Source organism: Amphiura filiformis, chromosome 3 (assembly GCF_039555335.1).
Source record: "Amphiura filiformis chromosome 3, Afil_fr2py, whole genome shotgun sequence".
NCBI classification, from domain to species: Eukaryota; Metazoa; Echinodermata; class Ophiuroidea; order Amphilepidida; family Amphiuridae; genus Amphiura; species Amphiura filiformis.
The window spans coordinates 80,977,918-81,004,549 of record NC_092630.1 but is presented as its reverse complement, the minus strand read 5'-3'; the positions used below and the strand labels follow the sequence as shown (position 1 = coordinate 81,004,549).

General features: G+C 37.4%; 1 protein-coding gene across 2 annotated transcripts in view; it reads left to right on the top strand.

Moving 5' to 3' along the window:
• Positions 1-1,203: 1,203 nt before the first annotated feature.
• LOC140149250 (solute carrier family 41 member 1-like) overlaps positions 1,204-26,632 on the top strand; it is a 51,112-nt gene continuing 25,683 nt past the window's right edge. Inside the window, exons 1-9 of one of the 2 annotated variants that reach the window (XM_072171488.1) lie at positions 1,204-1,295; positions 6,246-6,775; positions 8,700-8,807; positions 11,683-11,754; positions 14,435-14,579; positions 21,961-22,107; positions 22,591-22,738; positions 23,608-23,816; positions 24,151-24,299. In XM_072171488.1, the coding sequence (XP_072027589.1) occupies positions 6,692-6,775; positions 8,700-8,807; positions 11,683-11,754; positions 14,435-14,579; positions 21,961-22,107; positions 22,591-22,738; positions 23,608-23,816; positions 24,151-24,299 (1,062 nt within the window). In that variant the 5' untranslated portion in view covers positions 1,204-1,295; positions 6,246-6,691. Of the gene's footprint in view, positions 1,296-6,142; positions 6,776-8,699; positions 8,808-11,682; positions 11,755-14,434; positions 14,580-21,960; positions 22,108-22,590; positions 22,739-23,607; positions 23,817-24,150; positions 24,300-26,632 lie in introns of both variants that reach the window. The other variant, XM_072171487.1, reaches the window with a different exon arrangement.

The window sequence follows — 26,632 nt, the reverse complement described above, 5'->3', positions numbered from 1 at the left end:
ATGGGGGGTAAACCCCCCCCCCAATATTGCCAAGGGATGATTCATACAATCATTTCCCCAATGTTGACGCCTGTGTGTTGGTTTCTGAAAAATTAGCCTCATGTTTGGCCATTTTATGCCCAAAAGTGCAATTTTTTCGGGCTTCAGGCTTATTTATTCCATTTTTGCACCATATTTCAACCGACAGTTTTATAGCTTCAAAATGGCAAAATTTTTCGCGCACTTGTAGGCCTACCATGAACTTATTATGTCGCCAAAAGGTGGCTGACTTCAAGGCCTCATCCATCCCCCAATATCAAAAAGAAATCTACGCCACTGAGGAAAACGGTCCGTAGGCAGTATACAAATAGTTCATGAGTTTTCAAGGGGATAACACTTTTTGGTATGCTTTGGTGGGGCGGCAGGGAGAGGCTTTGCCTAGGGCGGCAAAATCCCTAGGAACGGCCCTGTATAATACGGTAGGTCCTAGGCATATATCGGGTTTTTTTAGGCCCGAGCTTTAAAAATGGCTTAGGCCTAATTGGACGATGCATGTGAGTATTTTCACCCATGATTGGGATGAAAAAGGCTTTATGTGACATTATGTGCACGCGTATCGCGCAAAAATTTTGTATTTTACAATATTTTGGCCCATCTTTCTTGACTCCCCTTTAGTCACATCACAAAAATTTTTGACCCCCTTGTTGGAAAGTCTTTTTTTTTTGGCCCCTGGAATTTCCAGCCCCCACAAGGCATTTATGAACGTTCCCTAAAAGGAAGCTAAAAAGCGGGCTAAAAAGTTGGTTTGAGTCTAGTCCTGGGGGGGGGGGTCATCATTAAATTCCCGTAGATACCGGGGTACCGGGCTACATTGCTAATAAAAGAGCGTTTACAAATTGATATGGTGCATGGTGGCCATAATTATTTCGTTCCTTCGAGCCAGGGCTGCTTCGAGCTTCGCTCTGAGCTCTGTTAGTATGGTCATCCTTCCATTTTATTGATCAATTAATTATTCAATTCATTGTACCATCGAGCTACTAATTTTTAGTAGCTCGATGATTGTACTGTGTACCATATAATTGATTTTGTCATGGAAAATAAACCGGGCAAATAAAATCGGACTCTGAATCGGGTATTTTAAACCGAGTCCACTGGGGGAAAAATACTTAGGCTACAGAAAAAAGCAGGTCAATGTAGGTCACTGTTAGGTCACATTGAGGTCAACTTTGTTACAGCTCATCTGGAAGAGTTTACGTGGACTTGCGTATGTTTTTCTTTGGCCACTTGTGGCGATAATATTTTGTTTTGGTGGATAGGTAAGTATGAATTAGGTTGATTTATATAATGTATTAAAACTGGCATAACATTTTCACAGATATTACGATCAGTAACTTTGAAAACTACCCCAGAAAGTTAGGCCAAACTATCATGAGTTGTCCATTTATCTTTTATGATCATACATAATCATAGACTGCGGAACTCAGTCCTCAATGATAGTCAGTCATTTATCTTTTGGTCGTTATATGACTAACATAATCATAATAATGTATGCCATATGTGGGAAATACTACCAATACAATGAATACAAGATACAACAAAGATAAGCCACTCTGTGTTCTCATTTTGCAACTAAAACAGGCTTCTCATAAAGCTTAAATTTGCGGGCCATTATGCTGGCCATCCATGGATTTGAAACATGGCGGACATACCAAGCACCCTCACTACGTTCGGGTCTGTGAGGGTGCTCGACCAGGCATAATGTCTGGGTTTAATGTACAGTTGGTAAGCTTTATTAGACTTGCTTGCCAGTCCTATATACGCCGTACCTATGTATATTAAGGACTGGCTTACGCCATTTTGGATATCAATGGGAAATACACACTTAACGATTTGCGCCGGTTAGAAACTTGAAAAAAAATCTTAAAAATTTTATCAATGTACCAACCTTATTGTGCTTGCTAATTTAAGACTCGGTTAAAACAAAATCAAGGATCGAATGCATTTTAGTGTCCAAAAAGTTTTTCCTAGTTTTGTGGCTATGAATTTCGTGTCTTTTACAAAAGTATTCCTTAAATATGTTTGGCAAGTCATCATTAATATGTTTGTACATAAGTACACCAAGTTCCAATTTATAAGATTCATATACATTCAATATATTTAGATCAATGAATAATGGTCTGCTATGGTGCCTAAAACTAGTTTTACATATATTCCTTACAGCACGTTTTTGAAGTTTAAAAATTCGATCCATACCCTGTGAATACCCTGTGAAAGATTAAACCTGAAGTGCTTTAATTACAATAAAATGTAACAATAAAACCGGGTCTCCCTGGCCAGGATTATGGCCTTTCACTTTTTCAGTTTCCCACGCATTTGAATGGGAATTCCCAATGTTTGGTGAGCATATTTCTCCAATATTTTGAGAAGTTGATGTCGAATGTTCTATTCTATATTGTTATGTTTGGCAAATCAGTTGAGTCCCAACCTAGTTCGCAACACAAACTTAAATAATGGGCAAAACAGACACATCATTTATCGGTATGACATTTTCGTATTGGTGCTGCCCTATCTAAGTTTGCACTGAAGTGCCATCTCAGTTTTGGTGCGCCGATGTGGATCATGTGTTAAAGAATTTTTATTTATTCTGGATAAATAATGGGGTATTAATTACAATTACAAGCATAAGAGTTTAGACAAGAAGTACAAGAAGCTGTGTAATTAATATTATGACAAACATGCAACTATTTTAGCTACAGGAGCCTTGTATTTTTTAGTGCAACGTTGCACTAGCTTTTTGTATACACTTCATCCCATACCGTTGTGCAGAGCTACTGACCCATTCCATGTCAACTCCAGGGATGTGCACCGCAGCACCTCTTCAATTTTTTTTTTCTTTTTCTGTGTGATGGTAGATATTGATGAGAAAGAAAAATCCCAAAATTTGAGCTTCATACTCCATTTCGCTTTTCCTGTGGCATCAATTTAAAATTTAGGGGTCAGCGTAAAAATGTGTCGCAACGCTTGAAAGACAACGTTGGGGAGTCCATAAATGTATAAAGGAACCCTTTACAACTTTGAAAAGTATGTATCCTGGGGTACTTATTTGTGTAGAATTCAAATCTGGCATCAGAAAACTTGTAACTTTTACTTCCGCGTTTTTTTAATTAATGTGTTGTTGATGCTATAAAGCTAAAACACGCACTGCCACAAATAATACAAAAAAAGTTGACATGCTGTATTGAATCCATTAATAAATTTACTCTGGGGGTTTCTTTCATGGGGTTCATTGATTTGCGTGGGCTGGCACTCGCTAATTGGGAAATGTGCATATATGCAGTCCCCACTACCATGATCCTAGCACAAAAGACACCCATATGGTAAAGGACGCGAAGGTGGGGGTGTTCCTCACTACAATATTTTGCAGTAAACCTTTGACGAGCATGTAGTATGTACTACCGTGATGTTGATAAGTCAGTGCTAAAAACTCGTATGGCGCAAAGTTCATTCATATATGTCCACTCGATAACAGCTGATAGCCTCAGCAGCCAATCAGAGGCAAGTATGTTTAACAGTAGATATGCGATGTAGGCCTATGCTTAAATACGCTCTCTTCAAAGGTTTACTGCAAAATATTCAAGGCCAGATGTGGCACAATCCCTATGCATGTCCATACCACTGCACTGCATGACTGATCACCAATCACCATGATTATGACATGTATAATGGTTATGCCTGGTCAAGCTCCCTCAAATATGCTTGGTACATATGGTCATGTTTTTTGAGGTGGGCACCAAAAAAAGGTGGAGCTGTCACATTTTCCATTTTTTTTTCTTTTCTTATTCCTATATTTTTGTTAAAATCCATCATGAAGAGATGGTTTTGGTCTTATTTTGAAGATAAATTATTAATTTAATGAAAAAATAACAAATACAGTTGAACAAATGTATTAATTAATTACAACTGCTTAATTAAGTTAATTAGTCAGGGGTGGAGCCGGTAGAGGAGAAGCCGGTAGAGGAGGAGCTCTGTGTAATTCCAATGGGAATTTGGTGTTCATTAATCAAATTTGTTCACTTTGTTGCCTAGTAGAAGTAAAACTGCAGTTGCATAATGTTAATCTGACTTTTTAACTTTCTATAATTATAATTGCCCAGGTAATCGTAATAAATTTATAAATAATTAAGGATTTAATGAGCTGAAGTTCAATTAATGCAGTGGAATGTGTGTCATGCAATACAATGGACTTTAAATTTTGCATTCATAAAAAAGGAATGAAAATAAATTTCATCTATCATAAATAGATCTTTTGGTTTTAAATTGTTTAAATTCTCAAAAGGAGATTATTACAGTCAAAGGATTTAATCTGACGACATATTGATCTCTAGTTATTGTTAGTTTATTGATGTAGGTCTATTGTGCATGTATATGCCTACATGTAGGCCTACATGTACCATTGTGACAAATTATTCACTGTATATTGATTTTTGGAACACCCTATGGGAACAGGGTTGCCAAACCCGCGATTTGGTAGCCCAATTGGGCGACTTTTGAAGATTTTTCCCGCGACTTTTGACAATTTCCGGTCCCATAGAAACCAATGGTTAAGAAAAAAAAAATTGGGCGACTTTTTCAACATTGGCTCCCATGACTTCCGCTAGTTTCCTGCCCCATAGAAACCAATGGTAAAGAGAAAAATTGGGCGACTTTTCGATTATTTGACCCGCGATTCGGGCTGAAATCTTTTGGCAACCCTGTATGGGAATTAGATATTTAAATGTGATATTATAGCAATTCTTTAACTATTTTGAATACATTTTTCAAATTTAAAGTGTATTTGCTTTCAATTAATGGCACTTAAGGAAATTTTACATTAAATTAAGCAATTTAAAATACAACTTTTTTCACACCCTGTATAACACAATGGGTTTAACAAATATAGTGCAACTGCAAACTATATATTTTTATGAAAGGACTAATTGTGTACATTCCAAATATCAAGTTCATTTTCCAATTTAATATACTATGTAGAAATATTGGAGTGGTAAAGAAATGTAATTTTTTAGGTATTTCTGAGTGGAATCACCCTGTTTATTTTTTGGCACACCCTGTATATCCAATCAAACTTTACAGATTTGCATTCCTGACAATATATACTTTATAAAAATGTATACTTTTACATAGTTTGGGTGAAAACTTTTAGAAATATAATCAGAAATACAAAAAAGGAGTTGATTTTTGACAAATTGCAAGATGTGACGCAATTGGGTCCCACCTCAAAAAACATGACCATATACGCAATTTGAAATTAAGGTGGCAGCATTCTCTCGGTCAGCATGACATCACTCACAATAGATCGCATTGGTTGTATTTACTGGGATTTGGCTGTTCCATCTTGTGCCCTTGGACACGAAGGGGACATATTACCATTGCACTCAATGGGGTATATATACGCCGCGTAAAATTCAGATGGATTGGCAGCATTCTCTCGGTCTTCATGATGCCACTCATGATAGATCACTTCATCGCATTGGTTGTATTTGCTGGGATTCGCCTGTTTCATCTCGCGCCCTCGGACATGAAAGGGACACATTACCATTGGGGAAATCACAAAACATGTCATAAAATTGATACCTCTGAGTGACATAATTCAAAAAGTCTCTGGTGGAGAATCAAGGCTCTCTACAATCTGAGCCTTATTTTAGAACAGTTGTATAGTTGTCATAAGGAATTTTGAATGCTAAACTTGGAGAGGTTATTGAGGTGGGCTCCTAAGAATGATTTTTTCTACATTTATGGGCCCAGGTATCCCAGTGAATGTACAAATGGTTACTGTGGATCATATTTACACCAGAGGGGTGAGTGGGAGTTTTGACAAATAAATCAACAAAATATTTTGCATTCCCCCTCGCGTCCGCTCAAAATTTTCGGATCCCCTCCTTGTTTACCACTTTTTCTACATTTAAAACTTAACATTCAACCTTATGGTTCAAGTAAAATTTGGATTGATACCATCAACTGTTGAGAAAATGTTGTACAGTGATCACATTCTGTTCTTCTTTTCATCATGATGCATGCTGGTACTATTGGTTTGGTATGTGCCTGACTAATGACCTGCTCACTATATTCTAACCATATGTTTTATTTTGATTCCATTTCACTGCAGGGTTCTTCACATACTAATGTGTGTGCATGTATTAATGCTGAAGTCTTTCTCAACCCTTCCTAGAACCATGTCACTTTCATTCCAATATGCTCCTACCACATAGGGTACTATCCAATGAGGCTTTCACACAATGCCCACGGGCACAGAGACACAACCTGCTGCTAGTAGCCAGACACTGCGTCAACGCCGTGTCAATCCACAAGCCACCACGTTGGACAAACATTCTGAAGAAATGGTGCCGAGAGTGACACAGGAGACAATGTCAGATGGGATAGCAGTGGAGAAAGAGGAATTCCTTCTGCATCAAGTAAAAAGTGATGCAAGAACAGGTGGATCAAATGGTTCACATTCACGGAATGGTGATGTGTTAATTGGAGTGAACAGAACAGACAATAATATCTCATCCAATCGTAGAGAGATGATGATGACGATGATGGAGATGAGGTTATTGTTGAGACTAGTTTATCAGAACCTTTACTGCCACCAACAGAGAGATTAAGAGAAGAAATAGATGAGTCTGAGACTGTCATACCAGAAGAGGGTTCTCTCATGATTGCAGCACAGGTGTTCTTGCCATTTTTGATAGCTGGTTTTGGGACTGTAGGAGCTGGTTTAGTGCTAGATATTGTGCAGGTAGGCCAAGTTATCTTTTAGTATTAATTAATGTCATTGATGTTAAAAGATATATTTTGAAAAACTGTTTGTATTTATCTCAGGTTCAGATTTGGATGCATCATTTGTGTAAGATGTTCATAAGTTAGACTCTATTCAGGAATTAAGCAGCTTACAAATTAAAGCTGTGTGATCTTTCAATAGGAAAAAATTATGTAATAGTCTAATTCCATGAAGTTTTACATGAAAGATAAACCCAGATTCACTGAGATTGGGTCAACTGTACTTGTATAATCTTCTCTGTTACAATATATTACTAGTACTTAATATCAGAGAATATGATATAATCCGATTACCACAGTTAATCTTTATACACTTTTCTTTGTTTGGGGTACTTAAAACACACTTGAATCTTCCTTTAGGCTGCGATCACATAGAAGTATATGGTATACGGTATAGAGGGTATGCAATACGACGTCACTCATGACAGAGTCATCCTCATTTAAATAAAATTCTGTCCTCCATAAGGTACCACGGGGAAATTCGCATGATAATACGAAAAAACGTGTGATAGGTATGAATGGTTGTGGAATCGATCTAGAGACCTGCCCCTCTGTCATCTTAAGTTATCTCTGAACTGTCCTCCAGCATGGCTGTCATTTCAATTGTTATACCGTTCCGGTTGGTTTATTGCATACACTCTATTCGCTATACGAAATACGCTCATTCGATCAGGCTGAGTTCATATAGGACATATTACATGTATGTGAACTCAGCCTGATCGAATGAGCGTATTTCGTATTGCGATTAGGGAGTATAGGCATGATAGGTCAGTTTACCAATTTTCTTCGTCTAATCAAATGCTTGTAACTTTGCTTCTTGAGGTCACATTGCATTCAATGAGGTGTCATAATGTGCAGAATTAGATAGTACATCTATTTAAAACGAATGAATTTACCCACATATGGTTTAGTTTTAAAATTAGGACGGTATACGCTGCACTAAAATCGAACACGCACGATTCCCACTTATTCCCACTATACTACAATACGCAGGTATACACCTTTTTCGAATAGTGCCCTCTTATGTGACCCGGTACCATGAAATTGCTCGATTTAAGCTATACGCGTACACCTGCAAAACGTGCACCGTATACCCGAATAGTATACTTCTATGTGATCGTAGCCTTATGTGACCCGGTACTATAAAATTGCCTTGCTCGATTTAAGCTATACGCGTGCACCTGCAAAACGTGCACCGTATACCCGAATACAGTATACTTCTATGTGAACGCAGCCTTACAGCAATCTGTTCATCCACCACACGCTCAACTGATTCAGTAGTTTTCTTAGTGGAGAAAATATTCCACACACGGAAGTACATCATTAAATTCACAATCTAGCAGTCAAATCATGCCCTTTTCCTTATAAAAAATAACCAGGGTTACCAAGATTTCTAAACAAGTGAAAAAGCATTATGTAATGCAATTCACATAAAAATAAAACTGGGGGTCTTTGTTGCCTGTCAGCAGCAGAGAGTGATACCACTATTTCTGGATTCAAAATATAACATGGAAAACCTACACTTGCTATAGAAAAATTATTTAATTTGTGTACATCGTGGAACATACTCTTTGCGTGGCTGTGCGTAGTAAGCTGTTGTACGCAGATAACCTCGCATATGATGGACGCGTAGAGTAGCGATGTACACAAATTAAATAATTTTTCTATAGAAGAAGCAAAGACATTGTAAACACATAACAAAAGACCAGTAATCTGCTTGGCCGATTTTGCGTCAAAAAGTGATTGACACAGAGGTACCCTCATCAAAGCCCAGCGTAACAAGATACCAACATCAATTGAAGCAAGAGAATGCTATACTTCTCTGGAAACTAGTGTAATGGGATCTTAATAACCAGTATTTTCAATTTGTTTTTTCTCCATAGCATTGGCCAGTATACAAAGAAGTGACAGAGGTGTTCATATTAGTGCCTGCATTACTGGGATTAAAAGGAAATTTGGAGATGACATTAGCATCGAGGTTATCTACAGCAGTAAGTTAACACTCATGCTATGTGCTTCATAAAGGCACATAGCTGGCTTTGCTTAGCCAGAAAGACTAGAGATCTCATTTTACCATGAGTCTTCATATTATTTTGGCACATTTTTCTGCAGGGTATCCCTTCTTCACCCACACCCCTCTGGGTGCACCAAATCTTGCTAATTGTAAAATAATCATGCAAACAATAAGAGACTAGTACACCTGGATTGGTTTGAAGACATAAAGTTTGTTTCAGTGGTATCATTTGTAAAATATTGCATACAATCTATTCAGAGTTACGGTGATGGGGATTATATGGGTGATCACAAATGTACATGTGTGAAAGTCTAATATACAATTTAAAGTCTTTCCTTCAATTTTCTGTTCTGTACCTTGAATGTCTTTGTAATCAAAACTCATTAGTTTATTACATGAATCTGGGTTCTGTACATGTCTGTTTGTACATAATTGTTTAAAATATTCAAAACTTTCAAATCAATACAAATATTGGAAAAGGTTTATGATTAAAATTCACAACTTTTTTAATTACAGATTTGCATAGCTTTCACAAATTATATAATGATTATATTAATGCTACAACAGGTGATGTAAGACAAAACCATACCAATAGTTAATAGAAATTGTGCATATTTATGAAAAATGAAAATGCAATAATTTCTGTTCAAATAATTAATTTTACATTTATGATTGTGAGGTATTAAATTGCTTGATACAAACTAGTATTATAAATTATTCAATGAATATTCTGTTTTAGTTGTCAATTGTGTGAAAAGATTTGTTTGAAAATTGGGTGATAAAATTTCACTTAATTATTGTTAAACTTTGTCATAATTCTTATAATCAGATACAATTTTGGGATTTTAATTTGCCAATTTGACTTTTAAGCCACGAAATACATAAATTTGCAATCCATTCAGGGAGGCATAATTTTCAAAATTATTATTGAGCATAAGAGTGGCAGATAAGAGAAAGATTAATGGTATGAGATACTAGTTTCTATTTTACTGTGTTGGTTTTATTAAATTGACTGCTTTTGTTCATACTTTCAAATAAAAAGCAAAACAAGCATAACATATGGTTATATTTGTAGGCTGACGTGTAAAACATGTACCATACGGTATGGTATGTAGAGTAATAAAATGTTATGTACATCATATTACAGTTATTTGTGAATAAAATTGTAATTAATCCTAGAAAAAATTAAAATACCTGTAATGTGGGTTCTACAGTACTGTCTATCAGATTGACATCACTGAAGATATTATAACAAAAACAGTAATATAACAAAATTGTAGTAGCTGTTTTGAAGAGCATGACTACATCAATGAAGGACAGTGGTGATGATCAACATGACTACATTAATGAAGGACAGTGGTGATGATCAACATGACTACATTAATGAAGGACAGCGGTGATGATCAACATGACTACATTAATGAAGGACAGTGGTGATGATCAACATGACTACATTAATGAAGGACAGTGGTGAGGATCAACATGACTACATTAATGAAGGACAGTGGTGATGATCAACATGACTACATTAATGAAGGACAGTGGTGATGATCAACATGACTACATTAATGAAGGACAGTGGTGATGATCAACATGACTACATTAATGAAGGACAGTGGTGATGATCAACAGAGCACAAAAAACTGGTAAAGGCATGGAGGACACCCCTTTCCGCAACAATGAACAATAATAATGCTAAAGTCTACTCTGGTCACGGTCTCAAGGCAAAATGAATGGAAAACATGAATATTACATATATGTAAACTATGTGAAACAAGCTTTGGATCACAAAAGACACTTTTATAAACAATTTGATTATGTGGAGCAATAAAGTCAAAACAATGTTTAGGCTGATCAAGTGGTAAATAGCGAATACACGCGCCGATTTGCCACATAATGTGGGACCTCCCGTGAAGATTAATAAACGAGAGAGTCACTACAGAAAACAGTTTAAAGTTTATCTAGATCGCTTAGGCTCCGAATTGTAATGCGTTTGTTGTTGACTAGACAGACGATCCTGCCGTCCTGTGACCAAACTGTGGCGACGGCATTACACGATTTGGTTGCTCTTAGTAGGTCCATCCTGTGTTTAGTAAGGCTCTCCGTTATGATGACTTTGGTGCCCTTTGCTTTTCTCATAGAAAACGTCGGAGCGCTTCTTGTTAGACACAAATTTAACTATTATGGGCCTAGGTTTAGGATTCCCGATCAATGTCATTGATTGATATAGCGTCCTTTAGGCTATTACTTATTACCTTGATAGCTTTATCATCTGTGTTTTCTTTCTCAGTTTCGGATATACTGTGTATTACCAAACAGTTCCATCTTTAATATTGTTCTTGGTCGTCAAACTTAGATTCTAGATTTAGTACCTTTTGTTCCAGCGCCATGTTGGTTTTTTTGTTGGTTTCCAGTTGCTTTTCCAGCTGGTCGCAGTCATGCTTTAGTGATTGGTAGAGATCTTGTTTTACTTTTCCACTAATGGAATATGAGACCTTCTCTATGAAAGTGGCGTCTCGGCATATTTCCTTGGATATCTGGGAAATGAGCACATTGTCTTTCATAAACTCTTTCAGTATAGCATTTGATACTGCATCTGATATGGATTTCATGAGAGTAGAGTCGGCCTTCAACATACCCAAACTTAACTTACTACCAGACTTTTTTGAAGTTTCATCCATATCATGAACAATTATAAGCAAAGTACATTGTAACTGTTGATAAGATACGGCCAAAAAACGGTCAGAAAATGGTTTAAAACTATTTTTGTGGACACCAGATGACTACGTGTCCACCATTTATCTTGACCTCTTTTCCATTTATTAATTAGAGTCTTGTATTTTTTTCATCAGGCTAATGTTGGCAATATGGATGTGAAGAAGGAACAGTGGAAGATGATTGAAGGCAATATGGCATTAACACAGGTATGCAATAACAATCACATTGACAATTGACAAAAAAAACCTGATTACTCGAGCTACATCTCTGTAACCCTCACTCACAACATTTGCATGCATGTGATCATTTCCTGCTGTATTCTACATGTATTTCTTATTCAGTGGGTGCATCTTGTACAGAATTCACATAATTTGATTGGTTTTCTGGTGTATACTATCTCATGGCTAGGCTGGCCAATATTTTTATCGTAGCTGGCATCCACTACTCAAAATATTGGCCAGCCCATCCATTATGACACGATATTGGATAGGCAAAAGACAAAATCCTATCTTTTATTCTCTAAATAACAATTTGTGGGAGTGAATTGTAAGATGCATGAAAACCACAAGAATTGCTGAAAGTGTTCTTATCACAGACTACTACAGACCATGTATCAACAGTCAAAGTCCCGTGTATTGTATAGTGTGATTTCGCATATTCATGAGGGCCGATTGTTCGATCGCGTGCGTGTCTAACAATCATGCCAGCGCTGCGTGCCTTTGCGTATACGCGATAGAGCGTTGCATGCTTTCGCGATTACGCGATAGACCGTGAAAATGCGCGGAAATTGCGTAGCAGTCTCACCTGTCGCATTTCATGGAACAATCGGCCCTCATTATCGGATGATGCAGAGACTTTGACAGGTGGTACGCTCTCTGTAGTACTCTGTGGTTCTTATGGTATCTGCAAGAAAATGTTTGTCACTTTTCCTACTGCTGCTACTGCCAATTTTGAGGGGATTTGAACTGGTGCCCTTTAGCCCTAGCTTATGAGTACTGTATATTAGATTAGCAACAATTACATGATATAATCAAATTTGATTACAAGATGGCTTAAGTATGCCATCAAATGTCATCAACTTTGGCCATTTGTGTTTAATTTGACCTTACTGATCTCAAGTAACTATTTCACACCATTGAGTTTTTATATTCTATATTGATATAGAATTTATATTTTATGATACAATCAACAAAATTAAATGGTTGTTGTGTTGTTGCCTTAAGATCTACAATACCTGCATCAATGTAGCAATTGTTTCATGTTACCGACAACATTGAAATACAAATCAACACCACAACTTCATTTTGTTATATTGCCAGCAGGATTTCCTGCACACACAACCTTGAATTTCAAAGTATTTAAGGCGATATAATACCCTGATTTTCATCAGTACCCATCTTCTTTTTTTTGTTGCAAATTTATGAAGTATATAAATATGTTCATCATCTCATGTCCTGAACTTATAAAATATCTCTACATACAAAGTGGTTTTAAACCATTTTAGAAAATCATTTTAGCCCTATATATTTTTTTTGTTTACTGTATCCTGGTAACTGAGATGTGTGTTTCATAACAAACCATAATTTATTCTATTGAACATGTCCAAGTAGAATACATGAATAGAATACATTAAATCCTTTGTTATACTATCTATAGAAATGTACTCACTGATTATAACACTGAATAAATTAAATAGGCCTAATCTCTTCCACATAGACAATTTAATACTACGCCATGTATGTATCTTCTATAATGTTTTGTTAGGAAAAGAGATTAAAAAAGGCTATAAGGTCATCAAAGGTCAGGTTATAGGTCAATTGGTTCAGGTCAAATTCAGGCATCAATTTGGAATACATGTGATAGTCTGTGATATCATACATGTCATACTGAGGCATCAATTTTGATATTTTGTCTGTTACTGGATATATAATGGAAATGTGTGAGGTGGATATACTAAAATACCTTGGGGTGTAAATGGTGAGTACAATTTAGATTGCCTAGTTGAGATGGATTGGGCAAATAAATATAAAATAGTTACCAAAATCACAAAAATGAAGCTTACGGAAAACTACCTAATATGGTGGTATAGGTGACAAAAAATACAATCTTTTTCAACATTGCTGTAGTGTGGTTATGGTAACCTGTTACCTATGGCTTAATTAAGTTTCAGTGACATAGTGTCGCAAGTTCAAAATACAAAATATAGCTCGACATTGAAAATAGAAGCATTTTAACCGGTTCGTTTTTTGATAGTTGTGGAGCACCAAGTTCATGAAGTCATAAAAGAAATCAGGGACCACTTATTCCCATTTTACATATCAACATTATTTCCCTAATGTGTTAGCAACACATATCCAAAATTTTAACGAAATCCGTTGATAGTAAAATCACAGCGAAATGACGAACTATGAACTTGGGATCAATTACTTCTGGTTGAACCAGTTCACTTGTGGGTTTGACAGTGTCTTCCTGGACCAGTACGGATCGCATGTGGACTGTGGTAAGCTTACTTACACAAGATAGCATGGAAATTTCGGCACTTTTTAAACGTGTTGGTTGAAAAAAATGGTGTGGGACATCTAATAGAGTAAATACGGTAAGTTATTCTTCCAGACAGTGTGCACTTGATCACTCTGCAAAATAGCAAAGTTTGGCTTTTGGAAATTGATAGGAAAATCAGTTATCATATTTCAAAAGTGACAGATTATTGCTTTTCAAAAGGGATCATTAAGTTGAGGGCTTGCACTTTGCAACAGGTGACAGCTTTACAAATGTTGTTGTTAAAATAACTGATTTGCCTTATTAGGTTGAGTACATGTGTCAAAGCATACTATTTATAGTCAATACTTATTTACTATGATAATATGGTTTTTGTTTTGTTTCTAGTGTCAAGCCATTGTGGTAGGTTTCCTTGCATCACTAGCAGCTGTTATCTTTGGGTGGATACCGGACGGGGAATTCAACATCCATCATGTATTATTACTGTGTGCTAGTAGCCTAGTCACTGCTTCACTAGCAAGTGGTATTCTTGGTAAGTTAGTATTCAACATCCATCATGTATTATTACTGTGTGCTAGTAGCCTAGTCACTGCTTCACTAGCAAGTGGTATTCTGGGTAAGTTAGTATTCAACATCCATCATGTATTATTACTGTGTGCTAGTAGCCTAGTTACTGCTTCACTAGCAAATGGTATTCTGGGTAAGTTAGTATTCAACATCCATCATGTATTATTACTGTGTGCTAGTAGCCTAGTCACTGCTTCACTAGCAAGTGGTATTCTTGGTAAGTTAGTATTCAACATCCATCATGTATTATTACTGTGTGCTAGTAGCCTAGTCACTGCTTCACTAGCAAGTGGTATTCTTGGTAAGTTAGTATTCAACATCCATCATGTATTATTACTGTGTGCTAGTAGCCTAGTTACTGCTTCACTAGCAAGTGGTATTCTGGGTAAGTTAGTATTCAACATCCATCATGTATTATTACTGTGTGCTAGTAGCCTAGTTACTGCTTCACTAGCAAATGGTATTCTGGGTAAGTTAGTATTCAACATCCATCATGTATTATTACTGTGTGCTAGTAGCCTAGTCACTGCTTCACTAGCAAGTGGTATTCTTGGTAAGTTAGTATTCAACATCCATCATGTATTATTACTGTGTGCTAGTAGCCTAGTCACTGCTTCACTAGCAAGTGGTATTCTTGGTAAGTTAGTATTCAACATCCATCATGTATTATTACTGTGTGCTAGTAGCCTAGTTACTGCTTCACTAGCAAGTGGTATTCTTGGTAAGTTAGTATTCAACATCCATCATGTATTATTACTGTGTGCTAGTAGCCTAGTTACTGCTTCACTAGCAAGTGGTATTCTTGGTAAGTTAGTATTCAACATCCATCATGTATTATTACTGTGTGCTAGTAGCCTAGTCACTGCTTCACTAGCAAGTGGTATTCTTGGTAAGTTAGTATTCAACATCCATCATGTATTATTACTGTGTGCTAGTAGCCTAGTCACTGCTTCACTAGCAAGTGGTATTCTTGGTAAGTTAGTATTCAACATCCATCATGTATTATTACTGTGTGCTAGTAGCCTAGTTACTGCTTCACTAGCAAGTGGTATTCTTGGTAAGTTAGTATTCAACATCCATCATGTATTATTACTGTGTGCTAGTAGCCTAGTTACTGCTTCACTAGCAAGTGGTATTCTTGGTAAGTTAGTATTCAACATCCATCATGTATTATTACTGTGTGCTAGTAGCCTAGTCACTGCTTCACTAGCAAGTGGTATTCTTGGTAAGTTAGTATTCAACATCCATCATGTATTATTACTGTGTGCTAGTAGCCGAGTCACTGCTTCACTAGCAAGTGGTATTCTTGGTAAGTTAGTATTCAACATCCATCATGTATTATTACTGTGTGCTAGTAGCCTGGTTACTGCTTCACTAGCAAGTGGTATTCTTGGTAAGTTAGTATTCAACATCCATCATGTATTATTACTGTGTGCTAGTAGCCTGGTTACTGCTTCACTAGCAAGTGGTATTCTTGGTAAGTTAGTATTCAACATCCATCATGTATTATTACTGTGTGCTAGTAGCCTAGTCACTGCTTCACTAGCAAGTGGTATTCTTGGTAAGTTAGTATTCAACATCCATCATGTATTATTACTGTGTGCTAGTAGCCTAGTCACTGCTTCACTAGCAAGTGGTATTCTTGGTAAGTTAGTATTCAACATCCATCATGTATTATTACTGTGTGCTAGTAGCCTAGTCACTGCTTCACTAGCAAGTGGTATTCTTGGTAAGTTAGTATTCAACATCCATCATGTATTATTACTGTGTGCTAGTAGCCTAGTTACTGCTTCACTAGCAAGTGGTATTCTTGGTAAGTTAGTATTCAACATCCATCATGTATTATTACTGTGTGCTAGTAGCCTAGTCACTGCTTCACTAGCAAATGGTATTCTGGGTAAGTCAGTATTCAACATCCATCATGTATTATTACTGTGTGCTAGTAGCCTAGTCACTGCTTCACTAGCAAGTGGTATTCTTGGTAAGTTAGTATTCAACATCCATCATGTATTATTACTGTGTGCTAGTAGCCTAGTTACTGCTTCACTAGCAAGTGGTATTCTTGGTAAGTTAGTATTCAACATCCATCATGTATTATTACTGTGTGCTAGTAGCCTAGTCACTGCTTCACTAGCAAATGGTATTCTTGGTAAGTTAGTATTCAACATCCATCATGTATTATTACTGTGTGCTAGTAGCCTAGTTACTGCTTCACTAGCAAGTGGTATTCTGGGTAAGTTAGTATTCAACATCCATCATGTATTATTACTGTGTGCTAGTAGCCTAGTCACTGCTTCACTAGCAAGTGGTATTCTTGGTAAGTTAGTATTCAACATCCATCATGTATTATTACTGTGTGCTAGTAGCCTAGTTACTGCTTCACTAGCAAGTGGTATTCTTGGTAAGTTAGTATTCAACATCCATCATGTATTATTACTGTGTGCTAGTAGCCTAGTCACTGCTTCACTAGCAAATGGTATTCTTGGTAAGTTAGTATTCAACATCCATCATGTATTATTACTGTGTGCTAGTAGCCTAGTTACTGCTTCACTAGCAAGTGGTATTCTTGGTAAGTTAGTATTCAACATCCATCATGTATTATTACTGTGTGCTAGTAGCCTAGTTACTGCTTCACTAGCAAGTGGTATTCTGGGTAAGTTAGTATTCAACATCCATCATGTATTATTACTGTGTGCTAGTAGCCTAGTCACTGCTTCACTAGCAAGTGGTATTCTTGGTAAGTTAGTATTCAACATCCATCATGTATTATTACTGTGTGCTAGTAGCCTAGTCACTGCTTCACTAGCAAATGGTATTCTTGGTAAGTTAGTATTCAACATCCATCATGTATTATTACTGTGTGCTAGTAGCCTAGTCACTGCTTCACTAGCAAGTGGTATTCTTGGTAAGTTAGTATTCAACATCCATCATGTATTATTACTGTGTGCTAGTAGCCTAGTTACTGCTTCACTAGCAAGTGGTATTCTGGGTAAGTTAGTATTCAACATCCATCATGTATTATTACTGTGTGCTAGTAGCCTAGTTACTGCTTCACTAGCAAGTGGTATTCTTGGTAAGTTAGTATTCAACATCCATCATGTATTATTACTGTGTGCTAGTAGCCTAGTCACTGCTTCACTAGCAAGTGGTATTCTTGGTAAGTTAGTATTCAACATCCATCATGTATTATTACTGTGTGCTAGTAGCCTAGTTACTGCTTCACTAGCAAGTGGTATTCTGGGTAAGTTAGTATTCAACATCCATCATGTATTATTACTGTGTGCTAGTAGCCTAGTTACTGCTTCACTAGCAAGTGGTATTCTTGGTAAGTTAGTATTCAACATCCATCATGTATTATTACTGTGTGCTAGTAGCCTAGTTACTGCTTCACTAGCAAGTGGTATTCTTGGTAAGTTAGTATTCAACATCCATCATGTATTATTACTGTGTGCTAGTAGCCTAGTCACTGCTTCACTAGCAAATGGTATTCTTGGTAAGTTAGTATTCAACATCCATCATGTATTATTACTGTGTGCTAGTAGCCTAGTTACTGCTTCACTAGCAAGTGGTATTCTTGGTAAGTTAGTATTCAACATCCATCATGTATTATTACTGTGTGCTAGTAGCCTAGTTACTGCTTCACTAGCAAGTGGTATTCTGGGTAAGTTAGTATTCAACATCCATCATGTATTATTACTGTGTGCTAGTAGCCTAGTTACTGCTTCACTAGCAAGTGGTATTCTGGGTAAGTTAGTATTCAACATCCATCATGTATTATTACTGTGTGCTAGTAGCCTAGTCACTGCTTCACTAGCAAGTGGTATTCTTGGTAAGTTAGTATTCAACATCCATCATGTATTATTACTGTGTGCTAGTAGCCTAGTTACTGCTTCACTAGCAAGTGGTATTCTTGGTAAGTTAGTATTCAACATCCATCATGTATTATTACTGTGTGCTAGTAGCCTAGTTACTGCTTCACTAGCAAATGGTATTCTTGGTAAGTTAGTATTCAACATCCATCATGTATTATTACTGTGTGCTAGTAGCCTAGTTACTGCTTCACTAGCAAGTGGTATTCTGGGTAAGTTAGTATTCAACATCCATCATGTATTATTACTGTGTGCTAGTAGCCTAGTCACTGCTTCACTAGCAAATGGTATTCTTGGTAAGTTAGTATTCAACATCCATCATGTATTATTACTGTGTGCTAGTAGCCTAGTTACTGCTTCACTAGCAAGTGGTATTCTTGGTAAGTTAGTATTCAACATCCATCATGTATTATTACTGTGTGCTAGTAGCCTAGTTACTGCTTCACTAGCAAGTGGTATTCTTGGTAAGTTAGTATTCAACATCCATCATGTATTATTACTGTGTGCTAGTAGCCTAGTCACTGCTTCACTAGCAAGTGGTATTCTTGGTAAGTTAGTATTCAACATCCATCATGTATTATTACTGTGTGCTAGTAGCCTAGTCACTGCTTCACTAGCAAGTGGTATTCTGGGTAAGTTAGTATTCAACAGCCATCATGTATTATTACTGTGTGCTAGTAGCCTAGTCACTGCTTCACTAGCAAGTGGTATTCTGGGTAAGTTAGTATTCAACATCCATCATGTATTATTACTGTGTGCTAGTAGCCTAGTCACTGCTTCACTAGCAAGTGGTATTCTGGGTAAGTTAGTATTCAACAGCCATCATGTATTATTACTGTGTGCTAGTAGCCTAGTCACTGCTTCACTAGCAAGTGGTATTCTTGGTAAGTTAGTATTCAACATCCATCATGTATTATTACTGTGTGCTAGTAGCCTAGTCACTGCTTCACTAGCAAGTGGTATTCTGGGTAAGTTAGTATTCAACATCCATCATGTATTATTACTGTGTGCTAGTAGCCTAGTCACTGCTTCACTAGCAAGTGGTATTCTGGGTAAGTTAGTATTCAACAGCCATCATGTATTATTACTGTGTGCTAGTAGCCTAGTCACTGCTTCACTAGCAAGTGGTATTCTGGGTAAGTTAGTATTCAACAGCCATCATGTATTATTACTGTGTGCTAGTAGCCTAGTCACTGCTTCACTAGCAAGTGGTATTCTTGGTAAGTTAGTATTCATTTTTGAAGTTAACAGTTTTTCAGTGCATCTTCCCTTCAGACTTGCCAGCTGAGTTAATTCCTAGAGAATAACAATTTCTAGAGATCCCAGGACTATTAATTGTATTCAATATTTTAGCATGTAAAAATATGGTTTATTTATATGTATTTTTGATTTCCCCGTTTGCCCAATTTCATTGAATATTAACAAATGTGACACAATCTGGTCCATGGGGGCCAAAGGTGGCAAATTTGAAACAGAGATAAAGGTACAAATATAGACATCAAAAAACTTCATAACTTTAGAACCAAGTATGCTAGACCTTTGGAGTTTTTCAGTAAATGATAGCCTATTGTATGTGTAATGTAATACCGTACTGACGCTTGAGTATAGTCCCACCCGCTTTTGGGTGAACATTTTTTCAAAATTGGGGGTGGGTCTATACTCAATTTCCAAAAAAAAAAAAAAAAAAAAAGGAGTGTCCCTGGACCTAGACCTAAATGCTAGGATCATTCATGGTTGATTTAAAAAAAAAATATTGTAGGCCTATGTGTTTTGAATAAATTTGTATTCATGTCATACTCTATTAATGATTTTAAAATGCATACAAATTCAATGCATTTTGAAATCATTAAAAAAAATTGGTTTTTTTTACTCCAAGGTGGGACTATACTAGCGTCAGTACGGTAATTACAGTAACTCAATTTTCAAAAATGCCTCCTTTGGCCCCCATGGACCAGATTGTGTCACAAATAGAGAAAAAAAACCCTCAAATTTGAAAATTGCATCTACTGTGCTCAATGGCTATTAAAGCCATATTATAACATTGCTGTAAAAATAGATTAGTATTTATTTTCCATAAAATGTTAGCTTTTACTGTCAGATACGTCCCCTTTTAATTTTGAGCCGAGCAAGTGAGGTAAATCATAGAAAATTGGAATTTACTACTAGCGCCCATGCATGTTACTCCCGTGGTCGTAATACGGTACGATCCCCTGTTCGACTAATATTTCCATCGTAATAATAAAACGCTGGTTCCATCGTTTTATTCAAAATCTCGGATTTTGACAAAACTACAGCACCTAAAGTGCAGAGTATCTTTATTGACTAAGTACATTTTAAGTACATTACAATCGTGTAAAAACCCGAATTAAAAAAAAATTTTGAGGGTGTTCTCCTCAGCAAATGTTATAATATGGCTTTAAACCTGCCATTATCTTCACGCTGAATTTCAATGAATACAATGTACTGCAAAAATGAAAATGGATACTTTCAAATGTATACTGAGAACACAATGCTCGTTTGCATGTAACAAATGAGATGTTAAAACTACCATAAATACATTTGCGATTTGCTAGTGTTTTCAAATACCAAATAAGATTAATAGTAAGAGTTTTAATTTATAGGCATATTTTTAATGGCTGAGTCTCTTTTTGTGAGGTCTTTAGTTACAACTCACTGCACTAGGAGAGAAATTCTACATATATTTTAATTGGTGTTTTCAATTTTGGCTGCTGAACAGGGTTCGAATTCGTTAAAAAAATTTGCGTAGCAGTTTTTGGCTAATTCATCATAATCAGGATACATCTTTATACTAAAGCACTATAAAAATTGCTATACAAATATGCAAAATTGGGTAGCAGTTGCTTCAAAATAAGGATCAAACTGCTAAGCGATACAGCCGAATTCGAACCCTGCTGCTGAAAATCAAGAAGTTTTGCGTAGTCTTGGCTATTGTTTAAGGACGATTACCGCTACAGGATGAGCTGAAAAGTGTGGTCACCCGATGTACATTTTAAATCTATCCCATAATAGTTATGTTGCTATTGAGTTACAAAGTGGTAAAATTTATACTTCGACAATAATGTAAAATTCACCATTGAAAGCCACGTATTTAAAAATAATGTTATGATATAAGCACTTAGTAGCCTTTCAACCAATTTAATATTTGAAGAAATAAAATGCAATTCCTCTGATGCCCTTTTTGACTGATTGCATGCTAAAGAAATTGGGGTAATCGAGTGGCTATTTTGCTGGGTACAATGGCTATCATTGGTAATGTTAAAATATAGACTACACCTGAGTTTGTTCATAAACATCAAAGAATGCTGAACCAGCTAAATAGTCTTTTGTATTGCTAGCATGGTTTAGCTATATCAGACATGTTACTTGTAATGCCTTCAGTTTCAATCATATTTTGCTTATACTAAGATGGACATCGATACTTTCATAACAATATCTATTTTTTTTTTCATTTTGCAGGTTCAATTATGGTGGCTGTTATATTATTTTCTAAAAAATGCAATATAAATCCTGATAATGTGGCGACACCTATAGCAGCTAGTTTGGGTGATCTTATTACATTAGCTCTACTATCATGGATTAGCAAATTGCTTTTTCAAGCTATTGGTAAGTATGATTCTCTGAAACTCAAAATAATTGAAGCCAAGAAATGTGGCAAATTCAATGGAAATTTGTATCCAGTCAGGATGTACAAATCAATCGACCATTATGCACCTGTCAATTGATGTCTGTGTACCCGAGGATTGCCGGACTGTATTTTTTAAATGTTAAACTCCCCGGCTAACTCTCAGCCAAGTCCCTAACCAATAGGGCAATATTTGTATGTAAAACCCGGCCAAGTCTAGCCGGGCAATTGGCTCAAGTCCTTGCCCAATTCTTTGGATTTCGTCAACTCCCTCAACAAGGCCCGGCATATACCTGGCCCTGTGGGACAACATTTGTGTCAACTCAGCACCCAAATGTTGTCAAATGCCCAGGTACCTAATGACTGGGGTTCCAATAGATAAGTGCTTTAAGGTACTGATATATATTATGACCCAATCTAGTAGCCATAACATCCAACTCTATTTTGCTTGTGTTGATTTGCAGGTAAAGACCACTGGTTAGCACCTAGCATCATTGTATTATTCCTACTTCTTACACCTATTTGGGCTTACCTATCACATCATAATAAATACACACATGATGTACTTTATTCAGGATGGACACCTGTTATTACTGCTATGGTGATTAGCAGGTAAGAGTTATGTATCTTATTGTAAGATACAACAAAATCATTGCTAAATAGCACTATAATTGCTATCCAACCCTGGTTACACTTTAGCAGTACTGTAATTGCTATCCAACCCTAGTTACACTTGACTGTGTAATTACATCGTTCTCTGAAAGCCCAACTAAATGAACATCTGGTGATATTGTATTTTTAAAATTATAGATTTGGTTACAATAGTGTGGTGATCAATGTAAAGATAAATAGCGTTAGAAATGTGTGGGTAAAAAGATGGTATCTTTATCTTTAAACACAAAAAGTGTTATAACTATAGTAGGAATTCCAATGGAATGAACGCAGCTTTCAACAGCCGTACTCAATCCAATCGCGATCATATATCGCGTATTTCAAACTACAACGCAAAGGCACAACCTTGGATATAATGCTAACCAATCACGAGTGCGTTGACATGGTTGGATTTGCTTCCATGTTACTCACGCACAGTCGTACACGCTGGCCTACATCGCGCAGTGTACGCAAAAAAAGTCACGCTATTGAAAACTGCGTTCATTCAATTAGAATTCCTACTATAGGCCGATATTAGATAGAGCATGTAAAAGAAAATCCACACTTTGAAAAAAATGGAAGCCAGATGTGCTTTACTGTTTGCTATCTACCCTATTTTCCATATCTCTTGACACCCATCAAAAATATTCACACCAGCAGTTATAATTCTATAGTAAACCACCATGAGCTTGTCAATAAAGAAGAAGAAAAGAAGAAGAAGAAAAATGGAGCCAGTACAGAAAAAAGGAGACCGAAGGGGGTTGCCTTATGGATTGCTTTAGCTATGGGTTGACCCTTGTTAATTTGGACATGTTATTTTTCTTTAACAGTGTTGGTGGACTTGTGTTAGACATAGCAATCAGACAGTATGCTGGTGTAGCTGTGTTTAGTCCTGTAATCAATGGTGTTGGTGGTAATCTTGTAGCTGTACAGTCTAGTCGACTCTCTACATCGCTACATAAACATTTACCCATGGGGTCATTACCTGCTGATAGGAAAGGAACATGCAAAAATCCATTCAGAGTCTTCTTTGCAAAAGGTAAATCAAAAGTTTTATCAAATATGACATGAATCGCATTATGGATAAATCAATCATCAACATTATGATCAATTAATAATTAAGGCATGTACATTTGTTAATCATGTAATTAAATAAACAAGCAAGCAATCAAGTTGGTCAATAACAACTTCAGATAGTTGGACACCCCTTCTGAAATTGTTTATTTACCCAAATAAAAGGAAAGTTCAAGCCAATTGTCTTGTTTGTATCTAGAAGTGCACGATCATGGTGAAAATATGATAACTTAGGCGAAATCACACCTCCCTCTACTTTTCAAATGTTTATTGTATATATTATATTTATTTGTTTTCAGATCAGCACTCGAGGTCTGCTCGGGTATTATTCCTTATGGTGATACCAGGTCAAATGATATTTCTTTATTTCATCTCGTATGTGAAGGCTGGTCATACATCAATCACTCTGAGAGTCACTGCCATGTATCTTATAGTCGCCATGTTACAGGTAAAGCCCCGGATAAAGCATGTGACATTTCATATCAGAAGGTACCACTTATGTCTTGTTGCAAAAGTGAGATCCATGTATAAAAGAGAACAACCTAAACATGCAATGGGCTTTGCACTGTCCACCACATGCAATGGTCACAGGGTTCACCTTGGTTATTTGCTAGTCCCAATATGAACTGATCTGTGATGTCTTGGATAAACTTTCTGGTGACATCACATGAGGTACCTTTTGATATAGCATGTCACCTATCTATTTGGAGTTATGTTTGTCGAAAATCATCAGTAATCGCTATTCGTTTGTTTGTTAGCATCATGGTGTGCCTGAATTCTCTTGAATTAGAACAAGATCAGACAGCACCACTAACTAACCCTGTATACCGCCCTCTAGCTCACTGACCATGCTGAATAAATACATTGCAATTGATATGCTGCCCTCTTGCTCTCTACCTTTTAGTTAATCAAGGGACTGTCTCTTGTCACCGACAGCTGCAGCAAAATGATGCAGTTGTCAGGAAAGGCACTTTTAAAATATTTAAAGATTAAGTTCTGAAAAAAATAATGAAAATAACAAGAAATAAGACAACTATTTTTTATCATAAAACATGAATCCTGACCCAATACAAATTTTGTATTATTTTTTACAGTTTAAAATATCTTACAGAGCCAACTGGTATCTCAAATATTTTGTGAGAGCACAATTGTTTCATTTTAATGTGACTAGACACAAATGTGCTTCTTGTAGACTCAGTACACCGGTCGATCTTACCGTTTCCGATGTTGATTAAGATACTTCTTCTTGCATCGATCCCGAGATGCGGAAAAACCAATAGTCATTTTGTCCCACATAAATGAATAAATAACAAAAACCCCGATCCCCGGTGGACTCACCCAAAAGGTGACGTCACACCATATGATAAATCCCTTATCCTCCTTGGTCTCCGACTGACACAGGCGTGCCTATCGATTGTTCATAGCACTGTGTATCAATTTCTCGACCAAAGGCGAGATATACGGTTGTAGTTTCACACCTTAGGTAAAACCAAACCGGTATTGTTCGGCTGAGGATAGTTTTGACGGCATTTTCTGGCGAAAAAGTGACAAAAACGATCCAAAACTTAGCTACATATCGCGTCCCCGTTAGTATACGGGACACACGACAAATTCAAACTGGCCGCTCGTTGACGCCATTCATTTTGTTTCCACGTAAACCATTGCAGCCTGTAAGTTACAATAGATGTTTGTACATACACATTGTATTTCATGTACGGTAGGTTATTGTTGCTATGTTAGGGTGATTACTCTATCGTTATGTCTTCATTACCGTCCGATAAGACGAGTTAATCAGATATTCATACGGTGGGGATTGGTAGGGACCCGTCTGACATTTTAGTAATAAAGTTAGCCAGTCCTTACTTTACCACTAACGTTAGCGACCAGCCTCCGTGCTCAGGTTTGCTTACTGGGCTTGAGTCGCGTGTTGGGGGGTAGTGCCCCCTCCCTTTTCTCCTCGCTTCGCCTCGGCCCTGTCGGGCTTGCCCTTCCCTGGTGACGGAGCGGGACCCCCACCCGCTCTGTTTCACCCACAGGGAGTGCTCACGATCTTCTAGATGTCTTTCTTTTGCTTAGGACTCTCCGAGTTCCAGCTTGACGATTGGGATAGGCTCCGTCATCGCCATAAGACGAAGAAGAAATCTACCAAGGGCACTGGTAAGGTCGATCACGGTGGATTCTGCTGTGACAGCCCCTATGGGTCATGGCAGGTCTGCTTAAGGGGCTCCGGTCCCCGGACAAGCAGGCGGTTCCTTCGGGACTGCTAAGCGCGTCCAAAGGCTCAGCAGCCAGCGAAAGCACTGACTATACGTTGGAGCAAAGTAGCAGGCAGCAGAGCGGTAACCACCAGCGAAAACCCTAGCGGGTTTTGCAGCAGGAGGATACCAGTCCACACGGTAGATTCTGCTGTGACCGCCCCTATGGGTCATGGCAGGTCTGCTTAAGGGGGCTCCGGTCCCCGGACAAGCAGGCGGTTCCTTCGGGACTGCTAAGCGCGTCCAAAGGCTCAGCAGCCAGCGAAAGCACTGACTATACGTCGGAGCAAAGTAGCAGGCAGCAGAGCGGTAACCACCAGCGAAAACCCTAGCGGGTTTTGTAGCAGGAGGATACCAGTCCTCTAGCGAAAATCCTCACGGGTTTTTAGCAGGAGGACACCCGTCTGTTGCAGGCATATCTACGGGCTCAAACAGCCACAGTAGTAGCCAGCGACGGGCAGCATACAAGGGTACCCCGGGCTTGCCTGGGTTGAACCCTAGCATGCATGGGTTCAGCAGAGACGAT